At 39.8% G+C, this 27,448-nt stretch overlaps 5 protein-coding genes across 11 annotated transcripts; 4 read left to right on the plus strand and 1 right to left on the minus strand.

The window, feature by feature from the left end:
* On the minus strand, positions 1-25,373 carry LOC135334488 (uncharacterized). Of its 6 annotated transcripts, XM_064529690.1 has the most exons (7): positions 25,355-25,373; positions 15,997-16,064; positions 15,019-15,159; positions 14,543-14,666; positions 1,414-2,630; positions 744-865; positions 1-662 (listed from the first exon to the last, which is right to left on the minus strand). In XM_064529690.1, exons 4-7 carry the CDS (start codon positions 14,589-14,591, stop codon positions 53-55), a joined length of 1,998 nt encoding a protein of 665 aa, XP_064385760.1. In that variant the 5' UTR covers positions 14,592-14,666; positions 15,019-15,159; positions 15,997-16,064; positions 25,355-25,373; the 3' UTR covers positions 1-52. The 6 variants fall into 6 exon arrangements, with proteins under 6 accessions (XP_064385760.1, XP_064385759.1, XP_064385758.1 ...); XM_064529689.1 differs by lacking the exon at positions 25,355-25,373 and having other exon boundaries at positions 15,997-16,450; XM_064529688.1 differs by lacking the exon at positions 25,355-25,373 and having other exon boundaries at positions 15,019-15,195; positions 15,997-16,450.
* On the plus strand, positions 3,314-5,800 carry LOC135334507 (uncharacterized). The gene is made up of 7 exons (XM_064529729.1): positions 3,314-3,426; positions 3,589-3,705; positions 3,796-3,921; positions 4,277-4,360; positions 4,421-4,486; positions 4,989-5,050; positions 5,211-5,800. The coding sequence occupies exons 1-7, from the start codon at positions 3,414-3,416 to the stop codon at positions 5,673-5,675; spliced, it is 933 nt and encodes a 310-aa protein (XP_064385799.1). The 5' UTR covers positions 3,314-3,413; the 3' UTR covers positions 5,676-5,800.
* Positions 8,069-14,126, plus strand: LOC135334501 (coiled-coil domain-containing protein 157-like). Of its 2 annotated transcripts, XM_064529718.1 has the most exons (8): positions 8,073-8,337; positions 8,582-8,719; positions 10,598-10,714; positions 10,762-10,857; positions 11,720-11,812; positions 12,647-12,721; positions 12,777-12,844; positions 13,196-14,126. In XM_064529718.1, the coding sequence occupies exons 1-8, from the start codon at positions 8,325-8,327 to the stop codon at positions 13,979-13,981; spliced, it is 1,386 nt and encodes a 461-aa protein (XP_064385788.1). In that variant the 5' UTR covers positions 8,073-8,324; the 3' UTR covers positions 13,982-14,126. The 2 variants fall into 2 exon arrangements, with proteins under 2 accessions (XP_064385789.1, XP_064385788.1); XM_064529719.1 differs by lacking the exon at positions 12,647-12,721 and having other exon boundaries at positions 8,069-8,337.
* Positions 16,548-18,825, plus strand: LOC135334510 (uncharacterized). The gene is made up of 8 exons (XM_064529734.1): positions 16,548-16,693; positions 16,873-16,991; positions 17,155-17,280; positions 17,430-17,489; positions 17,597-17,698; positions 17,765-17,837; positions 17,902-17,963; positions 18,248-18,825. Exons 4-8 carry the CDS (start codon positions 17,442-17,444, stop codon positions 18,713-18,715), a joined length of 753 nt encoding a protein of 250 aa, XP_064385804.1. The 5' UTR covers positions 16,548-16,693; positions 16,873-16,991; positions 17,155-17,280; positions 17,430-17,441; the 3' UTR covers positions 18,716-18,825.
* On the plus strand, positions 21,804-26,517 carry LOC135334489 (uncharacterized). The gene is made up of 7 exons (XM_064529693.1): positions 21,804-22,150; positions 22,280-22,667; positions 22,716-22,929; positions 22,999-23,166; positions 23,248-24,076; positions 24,421-24,484; positions 26,275-26,517. Exons 1-7 carry the CDS (start codon positions 21,965-21,967, stop codon positions 26,439-26,441), a joined length of 2,016 nt encoding a protein of 671 aa, XP_064385763.1. The 5' UTR covers positions 21,804-21,964; the 3' UTR covers positions 26,442-26,517.
* Positions 26,518-27,448: the final 931 nt, after the last annotated feature.

The following is a 27,448-nucleotide window of genomic DNA, read 5'->3' on the forward strand; positions in this document are numbered from 1 at the left end:
GAGCCACAACGTGCTTGTATACATGCATATACACACAAACTGAATAACGAAGTTACAAAAATTGACAGCACAACTGTTTGCTTGATTGGGTATCTTGATTACACTTGTGGCATACACAGTTAACGTGAGCACAAGCTCCACACACACTGCATTTGATGACTTCAGTTCCAAATTTATCTGTTACATTGTTGCAAATTATACATGTTCGGCACTTGATGCAAATATAGTTTTTAGACTCTTGGGTCGCCTTGTTATAGCGGGTGCAGTTTGTCTCTGCATTAGCATGAGCTCGAGATCCGCATAGTTTACATACAGCTGTGAACGTTCCAGATTCATTGGTTAACTCATTACAAACAGTACATGTTCGGCACTTTGCACAGAGGTAGTTCTTAGATGCCCTAGCGTAACGGGTACACACTTTATTGGCATGGGCACGGGAATTGCATTGCTTGCACATGATTACGCAAGTGGGTTCAGTTTGTTCTCCACACACTGTACAGTCAAGTTCATGTGACTCAATGCCAACCTCTCCGGCTGGAGTCGCAGGATTTGTACGACCTCGGTCTTCACAAGTTGAAGCAACTCTATCCTTACTTCCCTGTTGTACAATAGTTTGAAGTGATTCTGAAAGGGTGAACCTCTCATCTGGTACTGGGTTCCAGCTGTGCAAAAATGCTACCATAATTACAGAAAGATCAAAATTGTATATTAGCACGAAGTGTACTTAACAACTATTGGCTTACCGTAAGGTTTTCGGATACATACGTTTGCTTCTTGACGTACTGTCTTCTTTGATTGGTGTTTCCTCAGCTTTGTTTGGTACTGGTGAGTTAACAGACATAGAGTGTTCACGCTTGTCACGTTCCTGAGGAAAACAACGTAATTATAGACACTTTAGACACTAGTTGAAGATCTACATGGAAAGTACATGGGAAAAGTGCCTCAGAGGAGGTATACTATGGGACTTAGTATATATACCTGCAACTTACTTAGTACCCCGTTGTCAAGAAAAGTACAAACTTGTTGTATTGCAGTCAAGCCTCGACGGCAAGGTTTGCGCATGCGCACTAGTAACGATTTAGACACTGTTTTCTCGGTGTTCATGTGATTTAGAAGTCCTCAGCCACCTTGCTGCCTTTGGGCTTCTAAATCCCATATACACCTCCAAAACAGTGTCTAACTATTATTTATTTCACCTGTAGAAAATTATTGGTCTAAACTTGTTATAATGCCATGATATAAAAAATTCCCCCAAAAGCTCGTAACGACACAGGTATTCTTTTCAACTAAAACAACTCCTTCAGCATTAATACTTAACCAAAATTATTATAGATTTTCCTCCCCTCATGATTGTAATTATGACAATACTGCATATCTGCTAATGCTTGGTAGTTCGGAAATTTGTAGACTCACCTCTTCTCTAGTGTACAGCTGTAAGCCCTCAGGCAGTTTCTCATCATTAGGATCCAGGGTGACGTAGGGAGTGCCTTGCTTGAAGTAGAAAATATCAACATAGTCCCTCCAGTTGCTAATGTTCATGTCATCAATTTTAGATTCTTCAAACTGTGTTGCAGTGACTACTATCTTACAACGTTTTTTCTTCTGGACAGCAGCAGAGAGAATGCCTGTGATAACTTCACTATGCGGATGTTTGTAGCGTAGGTGGATGCCATGACTGATTAAGTAAACGTCAGCATCAAATTGCATATAGAATTCCATACAGCATATCATGTTAGAGCCTCGTCCTTTTGTTGATGCCATGGTACTATTCTCCCTGCTTCCATGGTGAGGCACTTGGAAAATACCAACAGTCTTACGCTTGGTTTCTTCACTCGAATCTGGCTTCAGTACCCGGTTTGGGTTTTGTTTTCGACTTGGATTCGGCTCCTCATCAGAAAAATCTATTTGGCTTAAATCTGGCTTTGGTCTGATAGTTTTTGTTACTGGATTTTCTTTTGGTTCGAATATTTGTTGGCTTGAAGTTTGCCTACGTGGAAGACTTTGATTAGGTTTTAGTCCGAGTGTATCAAGGATGATCCCACCGTATGAGTCGCCAGTCAACACCACATCGTAATCATATTTGCTCTCTAGTAGTTTCACAGTTGTCACAATACTTGTTGCATTATTATCCCCTTGAAAACTGGGATTTTTATGAATTTCTACAGTTGATTTTTGAGGCAGATTTTCTAAGCGAGTGTGTATTTGTCCAGGTGCATTCTGCTGAAACCAGAATTGAAGGCAATCGCTTTCTGCACTGCTGTATTTTGCTCCATTTTTGTGTTCGTTTTTTTCGTCTGGAACTTCCACATACAAACTTGTGGCTGAAGTGGTTATGATGGGACAGCAGACAGTGAACTTTTCACCCGACTTAATTTCTTTGCTTCCAGTACCTAAAAGTGCATTAATTCCTCCATGATGGTCGGCATCGGGATGAGTATTGACAATCGAATCAAGTGTTATCTGTCGATAGGTACGATCTCTCCATGCTTTTTCTCCAGAAGATATTGACGGTGGCTTTTCTATGCAGTTATTATTTGCTAGAGCTGTTGTCAAGTTGGAAAGTGGTGTCTCTTTATTCTTTGTTAATTTTTGTCCTCGGCCACCATCGATAAGGCATTTTTTGGATGATCCTGCATGGAAAACGAGAAATTGGATACCGACAATCCAAATAAAGTAAAATCTAAGACAACGTACGCTCATGGACACTTCCATAATTCTACACTTCTTTTACGATAGCTTATTATAATCTCGATAAAGTGTATAGTTGAATCATAAGAATCATGTAAGACATGCAATCATGCAATCACGTACCATTATCATATTTAACCTCCAGTAATATTGCATCTCCTTGTCCTACATTGATAGGATGGACTCTAACTGCTATTGGCTTTTTGGGTTTTGCTCTAGTAGCCATGATAATATTGCGCAGTTACAAATTATAAATTTCACTCTACCATGCAAATACGTATTTAGCTATAGCTATTGCTATTTAGCACATTCATAGCTACATACGCCATGCAAAACACCTCATCACATGATGTATCCAATAATTTTTGGGCTATGATTATTGGGTCATTAAACAATAACATGTCATGACTATTTTGTACATGCACAATCATGCTTGGAAAAACATTACGATACTGATCAAACATTGGGGAAGCATATAAGTATACAATGCATGATTGTCCTGAGTTTTTGCCTCGATTCTAAAGCGGCCTGGTTCGAGGCTACCTGAGTTTACACTTTATACAATGCAAATGTGTTGCAATGAAACATTCATGACTGTATGGCCATACATGTACACCTACACACTAAGGTTCATCACATGCATGGGGAATCTAAATTATTCATTGGTCAGTAGTAGAGCAAGGGGCGGTGAAAAGGAAAGCAGCTGTGTACATCAATTATAGAAGATGGCAACAGAAGGTAATAATTATTGATGTAAGAAGATGCATGCATGCAGCTATTATAATAGTGGAATTAAGAATATTGCATCTAATTATACAGAAAGCCTATATATAGGGCTATTATTTATACTGTTGTGCATGTACGAGATGATGCACATGTTACTATAGACATGCCACGCAGATCAATGCAACCAGATTCCTGATGAACAAGCCCCTCACTATATCAACGGACATCCAAGCACTAGCTCACAATATGAAAATCAGCCACAGTATGAAAGCCCTTCACTAATTAGCCAAGGTTAGACTACAAGCCGGCAAACACATCACACCTAAATTTAATATGCACAAGTCATGTTTTTACCCAGAATTTTATTTTATCATTACGTAGGTCAGCACAACAGCCAAGATTTTGAGAGACCAGCAACAACGGGATCTACCACGGCAGAACCTAAATATGAAAACTTTAAGTTTCCACTTCCTATAATTCCAGATCAAGGCCAATGGACAATTGAAGGTATATAGCACAATTTATAATAGTTACACTATTATACTTAGTTATGTCATATCCCCATACAGTATAGTGGGAAATTTTTGTGGGAGCAAATTTTCGCTAAATTGCTCCAGAGCCCTTAGAAGAAGTGTTCGCGGTGTAATACACATTTCAATGCCAGGACCCCACGCCCACCGACAGGTTTTACATATTCAACGTATAAATACTGGTGCATAGGAGTTTCTCTCAGTTTTTAATTTTGCGTTAACTGCTCTGCCTTCAAAAAACGTGAAAATTTGCACCTGGTTAAAATGTCTCGCTATACGGTACACATAATACAATCATGTGTATCCATACTGATAGCATGCAATATCTATAGGACCACCCAACCAGCCTATTACTAGAGCTGTCAGTGAACTTTTCAATGGGCAAGGTACAGAGGTGGCGACTAACCATACAGGAGGTGTGACAAAACACATGACGTATATATACTTATCCACGATTGTACTTTTACACACAATAGAATTCAAATCAGAACAACATGAAATCAGCAAAAAAACCGACCCAGAGATTGAAAATCCCAAACCAGGTACTTTCTCTTATCATGAGATCAATACAAAACATTGTTGCATTTTGAGTGGGCAGATCAAAGGAAACACTGTGCCAATATCTGCCATATGGCACAGGTCAAGCCTTGAACTATGCCACTATCTAGATACTGGCATAGTATGGCTGAAGTTACCTAAAGCCTACCCTCCTCCCAGTAACTTGAAACGGTAACTTGAAACGGTCCCTTTTATAGTATAACACTGTTAAACAGATTCAGTGGTAGGCAGAAAACGTTTTTCATGCATCTGGTGCATTCCACAGCCACCACAAGTAGTTGAAACTAGTTGTCCTATAAAAGGAGTGATGCAGTTGTTACACAGCTCACTCGTGCACACATCGGATATATTGGCTCAGTAGTGCCTTTGCCCTCGAGGCCTGCGGCCCTCGGGCCTAAGTCACTACTGAGCCAATATATCCCATGTGGCACTCATGCATGTGTCACAACTATAACTTATTAACACAATAGATAAATTGTCATGCAGCAAATGACAAAAAAGGAACTGACCAAACTGTTCAACTTCTACAAGGCCAACGACCAAGTGTTGTACGTTTAACCAGCTAGATGCTACTTGTGTATGCTAAAGTGTATACAATAATTTTATGCTCCACAGTGCATGGAGTCAAAAATCTATAATAGCGACAAGATTCCCTGACACAATTGTTGAAACCATGCATGCACATGCACATTCTCTATAATCATGTAGCACACAGAGATACTGACTCTAGCTGAGGAACCGGAAGAGATGATAACGCAACACAGAAGTTACCACAATGAAATCAGTGGGGAAGAGGCCAAGAAAAGGCTCAGAGTTTTCGGCGATCACCACTACCTCACTCGCTACAGTGAAAATTGGAAGTTTTACGTACTTTCTGTGTATATGAGCGATGAAGATTTAGAAACCGAGAAGTTTAAGCATTATAAGCTGAAGGTTTCTGGTGAGGGAATAAGAATTCTAGACCACAAACTGTTTGAAAGCTTGGAGATAATGCTCAAGTACTACGAACACAACAGGCTCGATCCAGCCTTCCCAAGAATTGGAGTTTGCCTCACTGAGAACGACTACAAAATAAGAGTCAGAGAGATACGTGGGCAACAACCGAATCCTGACCCAGCTCCACACATCGAGGAACCGCAAGCCCAACAGCTCATTAAATGTACAATAATATAGCTACACTGTAAACGCAGACTTTTGTGAGCAGTAGACAATTGCTCACATTATAATCGCTCACATTATTTTTTTTAGATCTATATAATTATTATAATTTTTAATACAGCAAAAATAAGATTACAAAATACGTACCTAGCACTCTTGCAGTATACGCTAACAGACAGGCACTCGTGTTCATGTTGAAGGCTAGTCCATGCTTGCATGTGTTCTGAGAGTATAGCTTCGATCTCGGTCAATGTCAAAAGGTCAGGGCTTTCAAGAATCAGACTGGAGTGCAGCTGCATGGGTATAACTATAGCATAATTATAAGTTCAAGATCAAGAGTAGACTCGAGACTAAAATATCCCGTTTTGCAGAATTTCAATTTCTTATTGCACACGTTATTTCAAGTCATCCAGCTATCTCTAAAAAATGCAATTAAAATCTGAAAACTAGCTTTACAAGTTTTAAACAGGGTTTTCAGCTTCATGATTAGCAATTAACACACTGCATCAATAACACACTTATAGAAATAAGTGTTTTAATCAATGTGCATAAGTAGTGCACTCGCTTAGACTACGCTATAGTGCGTTACGTAACCTCAAGCATTGATGTAGCCTCGATCCCAGGCCGAGTTTTCGCTTTTATAACGGTTAGGCGAACAACTGGGCCTGGTACTAGTTGTCTGCGCATGTGTCAGTCGTTTGTCAGATTCTGAGGAATGGATATTCTCGTTCACTTTCGTGACATTTATATTCGTGTACTATCGTGTACTAGAAGTCAGTTCCCGTTTTATCATTATTGGAATCGATTGGAATGGCTCTTAGCTGAAGCTTCTCTCTTCTCAGAAGCTTATTCTGAAGACTGAACAACAAGGGAAGAGGTATAAAGCTTTGTCAAGCTTGTTAAGGTCAGATATTTTTGTGTGGGCCCTATGGCTGGCTATGCTATCAAGTCTTGTTCATGTTTGGCAAGAATGTAGGTAGACTATAGTTTCATCATTAATATGGTGGATCAAGTGAAGAGTGTGAGCTAGAGAACTTGGTGCTGCCATCATCAGCTCGTCGACAATGACACTATAACCGAGAAATTTCTACACGTATTTAAAATGTCTACTTCTCTGTACAGGAGCAATGGCTAATATCCAGCTGTCCCAACAGTGCTCCTCTTGGCTATACTAACGGACGAGACTGGACAGTTTGAGGTAAGGGTTTAACCGTCTTTGGTTTCTTTTAATATTGTCCTATACTCACAGACACAGGACTGGAGTATGACCTGCTCATTCGAGCGTTGCTGGGTAGCTCAGAGACATCAAGAGAATCTACGTTTTCTCAAGTAATGAGTTACGAGTTGGGGCCTAGAATCAGAGAAGTCCAGCAGCCTGCTAAATCTTTTTGAAACGTAATTTGAAGGCATTCAATCATCCTGAAGTTGCCCTGGGTCACTGTAATTGTGCTGCAGCACAACTGGCAACTCCCCAGGCCTTTGTGAAGCAGCTCCCTATGTGCATCTTTTGTGTACTCACTCTGTGCATTTTCTGTGTACAAATTTCTATTATTGATTTATTAAATATTTTTGCCGACCACAAATATACAATGAAAATTTGACGCATGCGCAGACAACTAGTACCAGGCCCAGTTGTTCGCCTAACCGTTATAAAAGCGAAAACTCGGCCTGGGATCGAGGCTAGCATTGATGTATCATAAAGTTATAATAGAGAACACCAAGTAGAGAACACTAAGCGAAGGCTCAAGTAAACTGTAATAATAATAGTGAACACAACTATAGTCAGTGCCACCGTAACAGTATTAAGGTGTATAGATACCAAGGAATGACTATCTGTGATTATGCGCTATGCCTCGGTGCACATGCGCAAGCGAGGTATACGTGTTTGTGTGTCTGTGTCTGTCGCTAAACTGCTCAAGGATGAATTAAGTGCAAGTAAGAGTTTCTATAGGCTTCTAGTCATGTTTACTTGGATTTTAATTTGTGGATTTACAAAATAATGCTTTGTTCTCGAGTTATGCCTAGTTTTGCTTACTTGGAATGCCATTGCAGCCTTTTCAGAAGAGTCCGTAGCAAAACTTGTTCACCGTACCGAGTGTTACTACTCTACTTAGTAGTTAGCTCTGCACTAGAACGCTAGCTATTGGTAGCTGCAAGAGTGAGCAGAGAGCTGAGAGGCTCTGCTGACTTGCAGCCATTAATTTTAGACTTGAACTTTTGGCATCGATCGTTTTTAACAACAATAATGGTCGATCATTACCCACTATTCGGTTGATTTGCAGCAAAATTAATCATGATCAATGTTAGTCTCATGAATAAGCCGCACCTTTGGTGTCAAAGGTGCGGCTGATTCATGAGACTAGATCAATGTGTGTATAAAAGCTATAATAATAGTAGTTTTATGTTATGTAGCTTTGGCACCTCCACCGAGGCATCAGCACCCGTGGTGCTTTCATTATTTTCTGTTAAGCTGCTACAATGACTAGCATGGTGCATAGGGAAATGTCACTGGCCCACATTGACATTGTAAATTGACACTGTAAATTATTACGATATCAGTACTTAATGCTTGAACAATGAATTTCATTAGAGATAAACTATATAGACCTTGCAAACAGAAGAGCCACAAGCTAGTAAAAACACAGCTGTAGATCTATACAGAAGATGGCAACAAGAGGTAATTGAAGCATAACTACTAGTCTATCAATGTTCCACATGCAGGAGCATGATTATAAAGCATTGATATTATGTTATGGAAAGCCTATATTATTTTATTGAAACTCCACGACTGTATATACGTACATAAGTCAAGTATATGAAATCGTGTATAATTATGGATGTATTTTTAATCTCCCTTATAGTTTATGTGGTGTTGTAATTAAATGATACATACATGTAACCCAATAATGCCATGCATGCAGGCCAGTACAACAACCAATATTCTCATGTACAAGCTAGCAACTATCCACTGGCACCAGGACCAACCAGGTCTAGATCTAGCCCACAATATGGACATGGATATGGATATCAACCATTGCACGGACACCCACAAGAACAAGGTGAACTACATAGTTACCCTCACCTCATAAAACGTTTCTAGCATTTATTATACTATGCATCTTCACTAACCCTACTAATTTAATAGAGTGAAAATGAAAGTACCCTTTACAAGCAGTGAACACCGCTACCTACTCACATTAAGTACATTTACAAGCATTTAAGTAAGCTTTACAAGCTGTGAAAAGGGTACTTTATAAAGATGTGAAAAGGGTACTTTATAAAGATGTGAGTAGCATTTATATGCGTTTAAGTACCCTTTCAAGCAGTGAAAACGTTACTCACATCTTGAAAGGACCCTTTACAAGCATTTAAGTACCAAGCATGCACTGCATGGCACTAGTTGGATATAGCCAAAAAGTAAACCGCGGTAGGGTTAGCCACACTTCACTAAATGATTATACTGCTCATTTTGTTAGTGACGTGAAGTGGCCATCATGCAATAATTACAAGCCAAAACATAAAACATGGCTATAAGCCTATGGTTTATAATCGTTGTGCAGTTATAGGGATAGTGATGTGGCGCACACATGCAAACACAAGTGTTTATTCATTCTGCCAAAGCCAAACAGAAATTGTTGAGGTTCCATGATTATCTCCAGATAGCAGACCACTAATTTTATCAGCTACTACAAATCACAAAACCTCCAAACAACATCTATTAAAGTTCCCATGCAATACGTATCAAGAAGTATTGCTAAACACGGGCAAACCCACTGCCAATCCTATGTAAAACCTACTGGTTTTACTGGTTTTACTAATATAGTGTGAAAGTTTTGAGGCACTTATATTTCGTGGAATGGCCTCTTGCACGTTTTAGCAGATAATTCTAATAATTTTTGTGTAGGAATGCTAACCGACGAAAACAGCGAAAATTAAACCCCCTCGAAAATTCTGCGCTATACTGTACATACCAATAGACCACAGTCCCACAGTATGCGGAGTATACAATGTAATTACACTGAAGGAAAAACAACAGCCTTAATCGGCTCAGTATAAAAACAAAAAGCACTTGTAACCCTCAGCGCTATAGTAGCTATAATATTATAGTAGGAAAAGAGCTTGCACACAGTGACTGTTGCACAATCGTTTTAATGCATGGAATATCTACACATGAAAACATAATTGCATGCTCTCCGATGCATTCTGCCTTTTACAAATGTCACTAGAGCACCTGCTGCTTTCAACAAGGCAGAGCTCGTTTTGTGTGCAGTGTCACTGTGTATATATAGTAAGTAGTATGCATGGGTATCATCTTGTATGAGTAGCTGCTCAGCGGAAAAGTAGTGTGGGCTGAAAGCCTGCTATAGGTCTGGCTTTCACAGTCACATCCTTACTTCCCTTCACGAAGGCTGCATGGTTGGAAATATACCGTATAGCCGGTAATTTTCAGGGGACAAATATTTATGACCACGAATATTTTACCCACAAATGAAGCAACCTTGACTACCTTTACCTGCAGTGCAAGCAGCAACCATGAACCACGAATATTTTGTTTCCGAAAATTGCCGGCTATACGGTATATTTCCAGCCAATGCAGCCCACAAACACATTCCAAAACAGCAGGGGTTGACAGCCATGAGAGGGCAAGCTTTACCTGGCATAGTATAATTATAACACTTGTATATTCTGCAAGGATTTATGGCAACTAATATTTTCGAGGTTTTCGAGGATTGACCGAGAAACATGAAAATTTAGTGCCCTGAAAATTAACCAGTATTGAACCCTCTCTACTGTAGGGGTGTGGTCATTTGAACCTCTATCCTCGAGAATTTTTCTCGAATTGTTTAGTTTGGGCAATCTGCAAAAATTTAGTGCCTTGAATAACTCGCTATACGGTATAATACTTATCAATTATTAAACGTATTGTCAATATGCAGACTACTCTGAGACGAGTATGGCTTATGGTCAAGCTAGGGAAAACAACGCCCACACGTATGCTAATCATCACACACCAGTTGCACCACAACCAAAGCCTAGGACAAAACTTTCACAAGGTATCACATTTATACATTCATACATTACTTTATATCCAAGTATATAGAAGGAAGAAACATGACTGAGGGTGTGTCATACAATACGCATAATTTTGGACAACAGGCTCCAATCCAGAGTGCCCAAGATCAACGGACAAACCAAGGTATGGCACCGTTTATTATAGCACACCCTATTGCTTGCGAAGTAATAATTATACAGGCTTAAGACTGCACTTAATACACCTCACATACTATTGTATAGTGCAAGAAATTTATATATAATATACATGCAGTGGAACCCCTCTATAACGGACACCTTTGGGGAACAATGTTTTGGCCTTTATACAGAGGTGGCCTTTGTTGAGAGGTTGTTTTGTACACAAACTGTTCATTTGGGACCTGCATGGGTGCCTGGCCGTTATAATTATAGCAGCTGGCCTTTATTCGAAGGTGGTTGTTAACCGAGGTTCCACTGTATAGTTATATATATATAGACACTGTTTCGGAGGTGCATATGTCTATGGGATTTAGAAGCCCAAAGGCACTGCTTTAGTATAATTATAGCGTGTAGCGAGGGTACAAATTCCTGAGGCAGAGGGCTTCTAAATCAATCACGACAAAATCTGACAAAACCCCGACAAAACAGTGTCTAAATACTGAGTCTAGTGTGCATGCGCAAACCATGCCCTCAAGGTTTAATTGACTATACAATACAACAACTTGACAACGGGTAAGTTGCAGATATACAAGTCTCACAGTAATGTATATACCTCGTCTGAGGCACTTTTCCCATGTGTATTTACTAGTGTCTAACTCATGCAAGGCGGCTACCTTGTCGCATACATTTGTATCCCACAATAATTTAATTTGGCTTTTATTTGAGGCCTGTATACAATTCCCATTGAAATTGCGGCGTTTAATTGAGTAAATCGCATAACGTTTTCTTAGCCATAAAATTGGCCAAAACGCAATATGCTCACATATATTTTTAGCTTTACTGTATCATACATAATTATCTATGCATAGGACCACTTGACCAGACAGCAGTGCTAGAGACTTTAAGTGGGCAAGACACAAAGCTGGAGAAAAACAATACAGGAGAGATTACATACAGTGAAGGTATGTATATATACATACGCGTATACGTATATGAAAGCCTTGCGCAGAGTGTACTTAAGTACAATTTTGAGAAGGAGAGTATAGACACTTGCTAGAGAGAAGAGAGTAAGATCTGCATGGATATAAAATGTATACAACTATGGATACGTATAGATCTACATTATTGGTCAGAATCAGCCTCTCCAGAAACAGGGTACACACGGTGCAAGGTTATTCTAATGATTGGCACATAAGAAAGGGTTTGTGTATTCAGATAAGTTTATGAACAGTGTAAAACTTCACCGTGAGACCAGAAGTGGTCCATGCAGAGAGTCTTGTATTGATGTATATACTAGAGTTTAGATAGAAGCGCTAGGGGTAGAAAAGTAGCTAGCTGGAGACCTATTGTATATATATATAATGATTGTTTTGTAAATTAAGAAGCATAGTTGAATAACAGTCGTGTAGAGCTTACTGTGGGATGAGAAGTCATTCAGAGAGTCTTGTACTGATCGATGTAGAGTACTTGTACTGAATTTAGAGCGAACTGCTGGAGTGGAGAACAAGTTTTGAACCATTTATCGACTATTCGCCACTACCACTATATTTACCACTACCACTATAATTATATCACCACTGCAACTAACAGCTATAATACTGTATCGCATCTCAGAAATGCATATGCCATGCTCAGGAATGCGAAATTGGGTGTAGCTACATTCGGTTAATCTTTATTACCTCTACTATTTGTATAATTCCGAGCGAAGCGAGCCTATATAAATTCAATCGAGATCAATCGTGATGGTAGTCTCGCGCCAAAAACGCACCCGTATGATTATTCTATGCACAATATAGAACTCAGACCAGAGTCACATGGATCCCGAATCGAAAGAACTGACCATGCCCCCGTAATTGAAAATCCTAAACCAGGTATACACATCATTACTTGGTATAATTATACCATCTATTTTCAATACACATGCAGGAAACGACAGCAGAGATGACCAAACCAAAGAGGCTGCTGACGTTATACAAGGCCAAAAACCAAAAATCGTAAGACTCATGATTATATTGGCTGTTAGCAGGAGCACATATATACGCTTATAATCGAGTAAGCGCTATATAATAATCCAGTTTCTACTGTATGGGGGGGATAGCAGTAAGGATGCTCCTGCTATTAGGTATACCCATATATCCAAGAACTCAGGTCACACTGAGCTTTTACGCCCAAAAGTTGTCTTTAGCAGTCTTTGGATAAATATGCATATACACCACCAGTATTTAAGTAGCTAGTGTGTCTCATGTACATTGATGACAATTGAAGGTGCAGATGTATAGGGCCAGAGGCCACACATAACTTAGTTCACTATAAGCCCATGTACCCACCCATGCACATACATATAGCACACACAATTGCTGACTCTAGCTGTGGAGCCCAGGGAGATGATAACTGAAAACAGAAGCTACCACAACGAAATCAGTGGGATCGAAGCAATAAAAAGGCTTAAGGTTTTCCGAAATTGCTGCTACCTCACACGCTACAGTGAAATTCAGAAGTGTTACATACTTTCTGTATGCATGAGCGATGAAGACTTGCAAAACGAAATTTATAAGCATTTTGAGCTGAAAGTTTCTGATGAGGGAATACGAATTCTAGAACACAGACCATTTGCAAATTTAGTGGAATTGCTTACGCATTACGAAAATAACAGACTCGGCTCAGCCTTCCCAACAATTGGAAAATGCATTACCCTAAATGCCTACAGGGAAAGAGTCAGAGAGAAACATAAGAGGCAACCACAACAAGTACACCTACAGCTACATCAAGAACAACAAGCTCAACCACAACAACAAACGCAACAAGCACCAATACAAGCACAACAACAAGCTCGGCTACAACGAGCACAAATACAAGCACAAATTCGAGAACATCAAGTACAAATACAAGAACAACAAACGCAACTACAAAAAGTGCTACAACAACAATTACAAGCCCAAAAAGATTCACTACAACAAGCACAAATACAAACACAAGTACAAGAACAACAAGTTGAAATAAAACAACAACAGGGTCACCTACATGAACAACAAAATCAACTGCAAGAAACAGTTCAGCAACAACAAGCACAATTACAACAACAAGCGCAGCAAATACAAGCACTACAACAACGCAAATGTAAAATATTTTAGCTTGAGACAGTACATATACTATTATGCCCCAGTGCACATGTGCTTTTGTGTGCGTGCATGTGTAGTTATAACTATATTTGCATATGAAATTTGCCACTTTGGAGGTCTAATTGTCACCTACATAATTATTTTGGAGGATAATAAATGGAATGCCTGCATGCATGTATGGAGGGTTATGCTGGAGCTATTATCAGTCTACCACCACTATGAAACTGGCCCTTTATGACAGGAGAATAAAGTTAAGATGCCGCTGCTCTCGGTTGAGTAATGCACTTGCTATGTTTGTGCATTACGTAACCTCGAGGCACTATTACATCATCCTTGTGCACCATGCACATTAAACGCTATATAATTATAGTTGTGATAAAAAAATAGAATTATCCGCAAGATAATACATAAATCTACTAGCAATAATTATATAGACAGACGCATGTGCACTCTGAGTGCATGACTATGTCCGCTAGAACTGTATTAATGCAGATTTGTGAGCACTAGACGATAATTGCTCTTTAGATATATTTTTTGTAATCCAGCAAAACTATAAGATCGCAAAATACGTACCTAAAATAACAGCAGCACTCTTACAGTAGGCTAACAGACAGGCACCCATGTTCAAGTCATAATTATACTGAAGGCTTGCTTGTGTTTTGAGAGTATAGCTTCTCGGAATAAGATTGGAGTGCAGCTGCATGGGTATAGTATAAAACAAATTCAAGATTTGTAAAAACGAGACTATATAATAATTATTATATAGTTATATAGTGGTCACATGCAAGAAATTTCCTTGGTACGAAATCTTTCAAATAGTTATGTACAAATGCAGTATTGCATGAGCTGCCATAGATTCACAGTATGTCTCTGTGTAAACACCAGACTTATTCCAGAGGCCAGGTAACTCTGAAGTTATAATCTATAGGCTCGCACAAAGTCATTCCAAACGGCTATATAGCTACCGTATAGCTTTTAATTTTTTTCTGCTGTTTTCAAAGAACCCTCGAATGCACGAAAATTAGGTCTACGTATATAAAAGGTCTCACCTTAGGAAGAGTCCAATGTACAACGGTATATATATATAATTATACCAACTGAAAGGCAACTTTCCAACAGGAATGTTATCAGATGCTCCACCCACTCCACCGACCCCCCAGACTCTGGGGCAAGGCTACGGAACTCAGCATCTATGGGTGCAGGAGATAGTTTTTCATTAGGTTCATCTGAAATAGAGACATTCGTCAATAATTATGCAAGTAAGTGTACAAAATAGTGCAGAGCACAATAATGAGAAACTAGGCTCCCTTTGACCTACACTCTTTTATAGAGATGGTAACTGTTCGACTGTCTATAGGGAGATACACATAATTATTGTATAAATTACACATTCCTCTAGGCTCTATGGTCTGATATTGTATCAGATGTGCACACATTCGAATTCCCATCCCTCTCATTAGGACTTATATATAATTATAGTAATACTATAATCTCTGCCCCCATCAAATAAATTGAACTATACAGGTCTAAGATTTATAATTGGTTGCTGCTTGCACATTGTTGAAGGCACGTCTGGATTTCTGAGAGTGGATATTGAGCTCTCCTAGGTTGACACCCACCCCACATGCATACTTCGTTAACTGTGATGTCACTCATGCATAGGGGGGAAACTTTGGCTGCAGGCCAGGGAGAGCGGGGAAGAAATATGGTGCCCGTTTAGGAATACATGCAGTGGAGATTAGACCTTCTATAGATTTTGATATCATGCATGCATAGGATAGAGTTACTGCACCCTCCAAAAAATAGCGAGTGTGCATGGTCTCTTTGGATAATGAGCGGAGTAAAATGAGAGTATACATATAATTATTTGAACCATTATAGCTCATGAATCACTCCTGTCAAGATACAACTGATTCATGAGACTAATTGGACCACAAGTAAATGCGGAGGTCATGCATGCATCACAATCATGTGAGAATCTATGTAAGAGTATGAACACATGCACACACACAACGAAGAATCTTCACCTTCCAGTACATAGTTCCCATGCATGCAGGACCTGACTTGACCACCATCGACCGCCAGGTTGTCAGATCTAGTACCATAGATATATACAAGAAGCTATTTGGATAAGACTAAGTGCAACATTTTAAGCTTAATTTTTTACTGTTTTAGCAATCCTCCACAAAAATTAGGTCCACGAAATACTTAGCTACATGTAATGGAAGCGGGCGCAACGTCATTGACCAAATAGCGCGAAAATGATTCAACAAGATATTTTTAGAACTTTCACGAAAATTCAAAATGCTGTGCTATTTATAATAATTATCATAATTAGGGTTATAATCTAGTGAACACAACAAATAGTATGTATGGTAGCTATGGCAATGACACTGGCCGAGTGATAAGTACACAGTTAGTATATGTGTGTTCAGTATATTACTCTAGAGCCGTTTGAACAATGATTACGTCATTGTGATGTATTTGGGGATAGGTTAGAAATGTATTCACCTACTTATATACACCTACACTAATTAAGCATGTTATGTGTTCTGAGAGTTAGCTTCTCAGTCAATTAAAAGGTCAACTATAGCTGGGTAATTGATCACATGGAAACCATTACTCATATTCATTGGTCATGCAGATAGCAAGGGGCGGTGAAAATCCATGCAGTCAAAGAAAAGCAGTTGAATGTGTTCATAAACATTAAGATGGCAACGGAAGGTAAGTGAGGTACAATGTAAGCATTATCTACTGATAATAAAGGTACAGAGAGCCTAAGAATTGGAGCGTGAAGCTACATAAATAAAGCTAATTATCATGTGTTTACATATACATGCATGCAGTACCACCTCAGTTTGTTAAATCAAGTCATGACAGTAAGACATGCATGTTATACTCAGAGTACAACCAATGTAGCCCGACAAACCAGCACCTTACTACAGCAGCGACTTCTCAACAGCACTAACAACCAGCCCACAACAGTCACTGTATGGAAACCTATCACCATCAATTAGCCAAGGTAAACTTTGCTATAACGGTAGTCAGCTCAATTCATAATTGATGCAGTAATGAGTATGTATACAGAATAATATATACTAATGACTATATAGACAGCATAAATATTCATACGTAACTGTATAGTACAATCATATATTTTATGTGTGCATGTATTATATACGCAGGTCAGTACAACAACCAATATTCTGAGGGACCAGCTCATAATTACAGCATCAGCTACCTACCAGAAACAACTGAATCTAGCGGAGAACATCAGTATGTAAACTTTCCACAAAGTCTTCCATATCAAGGTCAATTTAGTCAATCATTACTATAGTTATAGTTACATGTATATGTACTTGGCCACAAGCAAATATATAGTGACAACAACAATCTTCAAAGACGTACTTGCAACAAACAACACTCAAGCTAATTGTCTTTCTTATAATTATATATGCAGTGAATACACATCATGATCCAGCTAGGGGAAACAACACCCAAGGCCAATGGACAAATGAAGGTATGGACAGTTTATTAGCTACACCGTATTGATTGACTCATAATGTCATATCCTCGCATATATAAACTGTACACAATCATACCCATGCAATATCTATATAATAATAGGACCACCCAACCAGCCTATTACTAAAGCTGACAGTGAGCCTTTCAATGGGCAAGGTACAGAGGTGGCAACTAACCATACAGGAAAGAGTACCCACAGTGAAGGTGACAAAACAAGTGGAAAAAAAAGACTGTGTACATGTACGTTTTATCCACGATTGCATGCACCAGAATTCAGAACAGAAACACATGAAATCAGCAAAAAAAACTGACCCTGACCCAGAGATTGAAAATCCTAAACCAGGTACTTTCATATATACTTATCATGATCAAGCAATACAAAACAATTTATACACAATGTCATGCAGCAAATAACAAAGAAGGGGAGGGCGAAACTGCTCGAGCTCTACAAGACCAACGACCAAATATCGTACGTTTAACCATAATTATACTACTTAAAAATGTTATGTATACTCCAAAGAGTTGCTATAGAGTGAACACAATAAAAATGTATGCTCTACCATTAGTTACTTGCAGTAGTGCATGAATGTGATAAAACAATAGCCATCTATACATAGCGACAAAATTTGTTGCTGCTATGACACCATACATAAAACCTGAAACCATGCGTACATTATTACCTGAAACAATGCATGCGCACATAATAATGTACGCATAGTTTCAGGTTCATGTTATGATATACTACATGTATAGCACACAGAAATACTGACTCTAGCTGAGGAGCCAGAAGAGGAGATAACTCAACACAGAAGTTACCACAATGAAATCAGTGGGGAGGAGGCCAAGAAAAGGCTCAGAGTTTTCAGCGATCACCACTACCTCACTCGCTACAGTGAAAATTGGAAGTTTTACGTACTTTCTGTGTATATGAGCGATGAAGATTTAGAAACCGAGAAGTTTAAGCATTATAAGCTGAAGGTTTCTGGCGAAGGAATAAGAATTCTAGACCACAAACTGTTTGAAAGCTTGGAGATAATGCTCAAGTACTACGAAAACAACAGGCTTGATCCAGCCTTCCCAAGAATTGGAGTTTGCCTCACTGAGGAGGACTACAAGATAAGAGTCAGAGAGATACGTGATCGACAACCGAATCCTGACCCAGCCCCACACATTGAGGAACCGCAAGCACAACAGCCCAACATCAAATGTACAATAATATAGCTATACACTGTAAACAGACTTTTGTGAGCAGTAGACAATTACTCACATTATAATCGCTCACATTATTTTTTTTAGATCTATATTATTTTGTAAAAAAGTGTTTAAATTAATCCAGCAAATATAACTAAAGCACTCTTGCAGTATAGGCAGTGGCTAACAGACAGGCACTCATGTTCATGCTGAAGGCTAGTCCATGCTTGCTGAGAGTATAGCTTCTCGGTCAATGTCAAGGAAGTGATTACCGCCAAAATTAGCAGTAAAAGTAGAGGTGCGTTTTGAGGTAGTGCCATTTTTTTAAGGTGTGGTTTTTTTTCTTTTCAGAGAGGTACATTTTTCAGAGAGATGTTTTGCAGCTTTTTTCAGCCAACTCCACCCATGTGCCATGTGATTTGGTCACATGACACACGATTTTGTCTCTCTGAGTGAAGTATAGTATTAGTTGGGCGGAGTCCAACCCCTGGCAAAGCGTGGTTGGACTCCGCCCAACTAGTATTGTATGTCATGATGTACATGTCGACAAGCGCTGGGCGGAGTGATTTCTGAAATGCAAGTACTACAAGAAGACATGTCAGGGCCGTAGATAGCTTAGGTTTGCAGGGGTGGCAAAATAACAGCTGACATTTTTTTTACTAAAAAAAAGGTAAACTGTTATTTCATATCCTCTGAGTATTGCAACTTCCAACTTGCTGCGGTGGCACCAACTTAGAGCAACTAAAACAAGGTAGCTTGAACTAGGAAAGTGCCTGCTTCCCAGTGGCTACGCCCACTTTTGTTTTTTTTAAAAGTTGATTACAACATGCTTAACCTAACGCATCACAGTAGAGATATCTACAGAGGCACATGCAGTGGAGCTCAGAATTTTACCTAGCTCCACTGTGCTACCGGTGCGTAGATCTACCTAGGCTAGGTCATAACTTATTCTCAGCAGTCAGCATGCGCATCCGGCAGATAGCCCTGGCCACATCTCATTGGGCATGTTGCCAGATCAGTAGAATGCCAGGGGGGCAGTTTGCCCCCCCCCCCTCCGCTGTCTACGGCCCTGCGTGTTATAGAGTCTTGCCTTCTGACTTTAGAGTTGGTATGCAAGGAATTTGTCACACAGAGCAGTATAGATTGAGTGAAGATGAGGAGGCAGCTGCTGGTTATTTTAAATGCCTTTCAAGGACGTAAACATAGACACACCCCTGCATGTCTGGCAGAGTTGGACGATCAGCATTTGCTAGCTATTTGCAGACAACGACTTCAATTTTTTATTGAAAATCATCAGACCTTTTTTCCTCTTCTGTTCCTTAGAACAAAATCGGCCTGGGAACAAGGCTAGTGTGTTGCACCTCTCTGCAAAACACACGGCTACAAAACACCTCTCTGAAAAGTCTGAAAATGCACCTCACTGAAAAACGCACTTCTCTGAAAAATGCACCTGTCTGTACATATACCTCTCAAAAAATTGCACCACCTATATACGCACCTCTGTATAAAAAACAACAGCACCTATTTTTTAAAAACACGCCTCTGTAAAAACAGTAGCACCTATTTTTTAAAACGCACCTCTTTAAAAAAACGGCACCACGTAATTTTTGCAAACATTCAGATCACCTGTGAAGGCCGGCCATACCTTGGGTCGGCCCTTGGTAGTTAAAGCTATACCAATGAGTTTGTCACATGCAAAGTAAATCAATGGACCAAAGAAATGAAACTCCTCTCAAACTTTGCTATATCGCAACCCCATGCTGCCACTGCATTAACATATGGCAGGTCATACATCTCCCGTACGGTCCCCAATATAAGCAACCGCCTACAAAGTCTAGAGGACACTATCCGCTCTGAATTTTTACCATCGATCATGGGCCATCCACCACCAAACGATTCTATGAGAAAATTGCTGACACTACCCGCAAGGCTAGGTGGATTAGGAATACCAGACGCCTCCTCCCGCTCGGACGACAAATTCAATGCCTCCATCAAGGTCACCACCCCTCTGATAAACCTAAAGGGTAGTGAACTCACCTACAAAGCCTTTGCTGACCAGATAACTGCCAAACGCGAGATCCAGCGTGACCGACGTGAGCACATGACGCAAGCTGCATCCACCCTACAAGAGGAAGTAACCCCTGAGCTCTCTAAAGCTATGGATCTCGCAAGCCAACCAGGTGCCTCGAGCTGGCTATCAAGACCCCCCACACACTGTGCCTGTGGCGCCGCGTTTGTTGTGGATCATATGCTCTCTTGCATGCCCACGCGGTGGGTTTCCTTCCCTGCGTCACAATGAAATAAGAGATTTAACAGCGAGACTGAAGTATGCAATGATGTGCAAATTGAACCAGAGCTTCAGGAGAGACCACCATGCACAGAGACCATGTCCAGGAGAAGCGCAAATACTACCATAGGTGCTAGGCTTGATGTTGCTGCCAGTGGTCTCTGGGAAAGCAGGCGTGAGAGAACCCTGATGGACGTCAGAGTCTTCAACCCTTTTGCTCCCTCAAACCGCAACACTACCCTAGACCAATGCTTCAGGAAGCACGAGAGGGAAACGATTCGTGCATACGGACAAAGGGTAAGAGAAGTAGAGCATGCTACTTTCGTCCCCATTGTGATGTCTGCCACTGGCGGCCTTTCGAAACAAGCTACAAACTTCTACAAACGACTGGCCTCCCTGCTCGCAGACAACCCTACAGCACCACCCTGCACTGGCTGAGATGTTCCCTATCCTTTAGCCTGCTCAGGTCTGCCATTCAGTGCATACGTGGTGCACGTTCATCAAGGGGCCACCCAACGAAGCTGTCACCAAGTACCAGTGGACCTGGTTATAGCAGAGGCCAGCTTGCAGCAGAACTAACAAACTAACTGTATACCTCATGTACACACTATTTTACATACACTGTTATTTGTTTTACCATCATCTACTTGCTTCCACCATAAAGGTGTTGTTTTAAATTTTTTGCAAAAGAAGAAGTCCAGTAACTAGCCTCTGATTACACTCAGCAAATTAGCATTGATGTCATTGCGGTCACATAAGATATCTACGACACTTATAGTGATTCGTGCATGCACTAAACTCGCGAGCAGACTTGTCTTATACAAGTCTGCTCGCGAGACTATATACGATCTACCAGGCCTACATGATAGTTGCATCATAATAGTACATTCTTTATCTAATTGGCATGCATGGAATGTAAAACTACATTAAATGTATAGTGCTAATGTCCCAGCTCACTCACCTGCACCAAGTGTTTACCAAGCTGCATAATTATGTGTGAGTGTGACTCAAAGACCAAAGAGCAAGAGCTATGGAGGCTACGGCTAAACTGGGCATTCATTATCTTCATGGCTCCCATGTATTCAATCAGTATGTATGGTATTATTTCATCCTTTCATCAATTCGTGACCAACCCAACTGAAGTTGAGATTCTGTCACAAAACAACACTAAACAGAAGGTATTGAATTGTCTTACAATAGTCTCATGAATGAAATGAATCATAATGATGCTCGTAAAGCAGCTTCGTGTGCACATTTCTCTCAGTGTGCATATTGAATAATAACCCTGTATAATTATCTCAATGCAGATTGAGCCAGGCCTCGGAGAATCTGAATTATTTTACTCCTTGTTAATTTCAGCTACCAATGTTGGTGCTATCATTGGTGGGCTAGTGTGTGGATTTCTTGTGGGGATTGTTCCCTACTGGTATTTGTGGGCAGTGTCACTAGTGGCACACACAATTAGCTATGTTATGTACTGTGTTGTACATCAAGGTTGGCTGATGATGATTTCCAGGCTTCTTGCTGGGTATTTCGCAGGTGCTACTCTTACACTCGGCTTCAGCTACTTCACTGACACCAGTGTTTTGTACGTTGAAAAACTAACGGGTGCCAAAACAGAATCAGAGCGAGTTAGAAACTATCTGTTTGCTACTTTTAGTTTTTCAATGAACCTGGGATTCCTTTTAGGACCAGGTAAGCGATTTGTGTTAGCTGGTTTTAAAGTCCATAATGTTTGTGCAGGTTTTGCAGTAATTGTGGCACAGTTTGAGTCAGTGGATCAGTTCAGGGCGATTGGATGGTTCAACGTTGCCTATGGTGTAGTTGTTTTGTGTGTATTGGTGATATTGTTTCGGGGAGAAATGAGTTTCAAAACTGACAGAAGATTGAGTTATTGTCAAGCTAAGAAACAGAATTCTAGCTGTCGATTGCAAAATATGAGTCTACTGTCACTTTTCATATCCTTTCGAATACGTTATATTAGAGCATGTATACCTCATTATGAAGTTTCTTAACTACGTCTATACATAATAATTTCATTTCTTTTCTTATTTATATTGGAAAGGATCCGAGCGGCCTTTATTGGAACTGTATTCAACCCCATTGCCAGTGATTCGTTCGGAATTGATGAGAGTGGTGCCTCGTACTTTGTCTTAGTTCTCTCTATTCCTCTACTAGGAGGATCAATTTCATTGTGAGTCAGTGTATATAATTATTTCTGCATGTCTGTTCACTGCATGTCTTTAATCCCCATCATCCCATTTCCTTTCTTTAGACTTGTTTTCCAAAGACTAAAGATGTCGAGCCAGATGATTGTCCTGACAGGCATCATTACTACAATGTGTGGATATTTAATTGTGACTGATTGGCAGACGATTCCCTACGATCCGTGCACAGAGTACAGTCCCTTTCATCATCCTGAAATTGTCCAATATTATGAAAATAACACAATTATTGTAGGCAGGTTTCAAGCTGAATCACATCTTGATTTCACTTTGCCCAAGCTGAAAGGAGTCAAGCTTTTGTCCAACATTAACCTCATATTTGCTGATGGTACATTTTTTGAGTCAGACTTAAGGATTAACCTCAGTTGCAGTCATGTTGACAATTGTACGTGTGCTCTAAAGAATCCTGCCTGTTTGCATTTCAAAATTGATGAAAATCTAAACATTCTACTGGCTACAAGCCCCGAGGATGTATATTATTACGACTGTAGTTTTAACTTCAACCTGAGATCACCAATCACAGCATGTATTACTCTATCAAGACATCAAACAGCACTGGTAGGTAATAGAGCAACGGCCCCTGTTTCAAAACAAGAAGCTGAAATTGAAAGCATCAATGTACTGCCAAAAAGAGTATACTTCGTAGCTCGAAACAGCTGTATTGAGGCGAATGTGACTGGTCACCAGTGTCACTGGATACCCTCGTCCACAATCACCAAGAAGGAGTGTAAAGACTGTCAGCCCATCTGTAGGAGCGTGAGCCAGACACTCACTTTCACTCAGTTTCTGGTTGGCAATGGACTGTTGGTTTACACCAGTGCACTCCAGTATTCTCCGATCGTATCATTACTCATGAACCAAACACCAAAACAAATCCAGGTGCATGCTGTTAGCTATAGTAATAATAATTATGTTTAGTGCATAATTATAGTGTTCTATTAATGAATGTGGATCTAGATCTATATACGCATGCACACATTCACGCATTCACGCATTGTGAATTCTTGAATAGTATATATGAGTTGCGGCTTACCCTCTTTTCTTTATCATCCTTTGGTTATAGCAGCTATTATAACTACGAATACTAGCCAATTAAGGTACCTCTTGACCAATCTTATAATTTCATGCATGCATTGTTGCATATAACCTATATATACCGTTCTGTTCTTCATGCACTAACAATGGCTACATGTACATGTCTTGAATACGTAATTTTAATGCAGGGAATAGTGATTGGATCCATGACGGCTGTGGGCGGTGTATCATCAAGTGTGTCTCCTTTACTGAGTAAGTTATGAAGACTTAAGGTGCATGCGTGGAAACTGCACGAAAACAAATACCTCTTATTAACATTACATACATGCTAGAGGCGAAAAAATATGAGTATATAATATAGATTATTATTATTATTATACAGGGTTCTACATTGCAAGTGACGTAATCAATCATTGGAATACTACTTAACGATATTGTTTGGCATAAATTTACAGCTTATGAAGCATCTCCCATGCATGCATGCATGGATGCACTCAGTCTCGTGTAGAACTTCATCATTATCCTTGAAAAACGATTCATTAAGCAAGCAGAATTGGATGTCTTATTTTGCTGTTGCAGACAACTGTTTGTTTAAAGCAATCAGCTCAGCTTCTAAATTATTAACGTAAGGTGTATTGAGTGTAGTTGCTCTCTCTTAGCTCGCTTAGATTTCCCCTTAGTCCTGTTGATCTAATGCGCATGCATGCGCACTCATCCCCACGTATGAGGATCCTGGCAGAATCAATTTTCATCTTTCTTGAGGTCCTGGTCTAGTAAGCCACAAAACACTACAATGATACGGTGACTACCATATACAATAGATGCACGTACACAAGTTTTTTGTTATGATTATACTCATAATAATATCTTTGTATGAAATTCATGCACATTTTAATCATTAGAAAAGCACTTATTCCCCCTACTATAACACTCCAATACATGCATTTGAGCAAAGCATAACATGCATGGTGAGAGGCATTATTAGTACAGCGCTGCTTGCAACACTCGTTTATGGTCAGTATTAATTTGGTGGAATTGCAGAGAGAGACTAATAAAACAAACTGGACAGTTTTAATGAACAGTCAAGTGCATGACTGCAAATAAGGCATACACAACACTCACAGTAAATTGTGGCTGATGATAGAATAACCGAGCCGCGAAAGAGATCCTTTGAGCTTCAATGGGGTGGGGTGGGGGAGGGAAAACAATGTTATGCATGTGAATTCGGATACAAACTAGGAGTAATTGGCACATGCAGATCCATGTGTTCGTGCATGGTCCATTACCCAAATGTAATGTGTTATTGTCACGCAGGAAGCCATAATTATGTTTAAGCCATAATAACAATGTTAAATATAGCTTGACTACGGCAAGTACAATACATGTATAGCTGCTACATGCAGTACCAATTATATATATGCACTGATAACTCGCCAGAATAGAGGGGATCACTGGGGATCGAGTTAGTTGATGAAAGCTTTGTATACACTATACATAACTGTTACCTTTATATAGCTAGTCTCCAATGATCGTGCAATATATATACCAGCTAGAAGTTTACATAGACCAATTGCTGTGCCAGCTCAGCAAAAAAGTTGTGCTGCACGTGATCATGTCCAACCTCCTCTGGTCTTACTGAGTGTGTCATTATATTGATTTGAAGTATTTGGTGGAGGATATGGGCTCATGCAGATCTCTAAAGGTCACTTTGCCCCAGAGCAATATGCCAAATTATACTGGCACTGCTATCTCACGCAGAGGTCAAAAGGCAACAAACTCTTTTAATACCTGACCAGCATTATACAGTGCTATGTACACGTATTTGATGTGTTTGCACTACTATATATACAGAATAAATAACCATGGCAACATATACATGTATTGCCTGTGGCCCTCGGCATTCCAGTGTTAATATTAATTTTGATGCACTGTGCCATGCAAGAACTTAATATACATTCTTTGGTGGCGTAGCAACAATGATTGATTGTTGCTACGCTACCAAAGACGAACTCAACTCTATATATGCACCAATTTCATTGCAGTCGATGCTGTGTACGAAGAGATGAAGAAAAGAGTGTTTTTGCTAACTATACTGTTTGCTCTAGTACACTTTCCCTTTATCCTTGAGATTGTTGCACTCTACCCAAAACTGGGACCAAGAACTACAGACAACACAGACATTGAATACAGCAAACTGGAACATGAATGATAATTACGTTACTCTCTATAGGAAAATGCCTATTGCATGTAATAATTGTGCATAAAATTATGTTGGAAATGTTGTTGCCCAGAATCTCATTCCTGTTCTGAACTGATTTCGGTCTACTCTGTATCACAGATTCACAAATTAACTGCTTGCATGTGTGTCTTGATAGAACAAAGTATCACAGCCATTCCGTATAATAAGAAACATCCTAAATCCTGCATGCATGTTGTTTGGCATTTAATGCAGTTTAGTTCTTATAGTGCATGGAACAGTACACATATATACACATCACATCACACCACTATTCTCTTGGTCAGGAGTCAGGTGGTACTCCTATATCAGTACGTTAGTATACAAAAGTAAAAATTATCTACACAAAACGGTACCAAATAAGTATTTTGGTGCCATATTAATTAACAGTTATATAGAGAGAGCCACTGCTATAATATATACCCCCCACGACAGCCACGGGCGAGAACATAGAGCCCTGTTCAGCAAACAGATGTGACGATGCACGAGCAGACATTCGTGCAACAGGTTTCTGGAGATGTCAGTAGGCCCTCTGATAAAAAAACTGTGCCATCAAAAATCTAATCACATAGACATACATCTAAACACAGAACACAACTGAGACGAGACATCGTTTAAACTGACTCTCACTGCATGTTATCTTGCTAACTTCCAGAGTATTCACCTTCAGTCATTTTTTTGCCCCTGAAGACATCGTTATGCAAAACGATATCTACCAAAAATGGATACTGATCCCGATTTAATTCAGGTGTTATAATTATAAGCTCAGCAAAGCTGAGTAGCCATAACTTTATTTACAATTGCTCGGTATATCTATGGTAACGTGAGCAGAGCCGTCACGTGATCGATGATGCGTGGCCAACTTCGTACATAGTTGGGCGTGGCCCGGGATCTTCTGTTATTGGGTTTCAAGCTAATGTCAGGATTTGTCTTTGCTGCAACTATAATTATAGTTGCAGTCCAATCGAGCATTTCTAATG

The sequence above is a fragment of the Halichondria panicea genome, chromosome 4, assembly GCF_963675165.1.
Source record: "Halichondria panicea chromosome 4, odHalPani1.1, whole genome shotgun sequence".
In the NCBI taxonomy this organism is placed as follows: domain Eukaryota; kingdom Metazoa; phylum Porifera; class Demospongiae; order Suberitida; family Halichondriidae; genus Halichondria; species Halichondria panicea.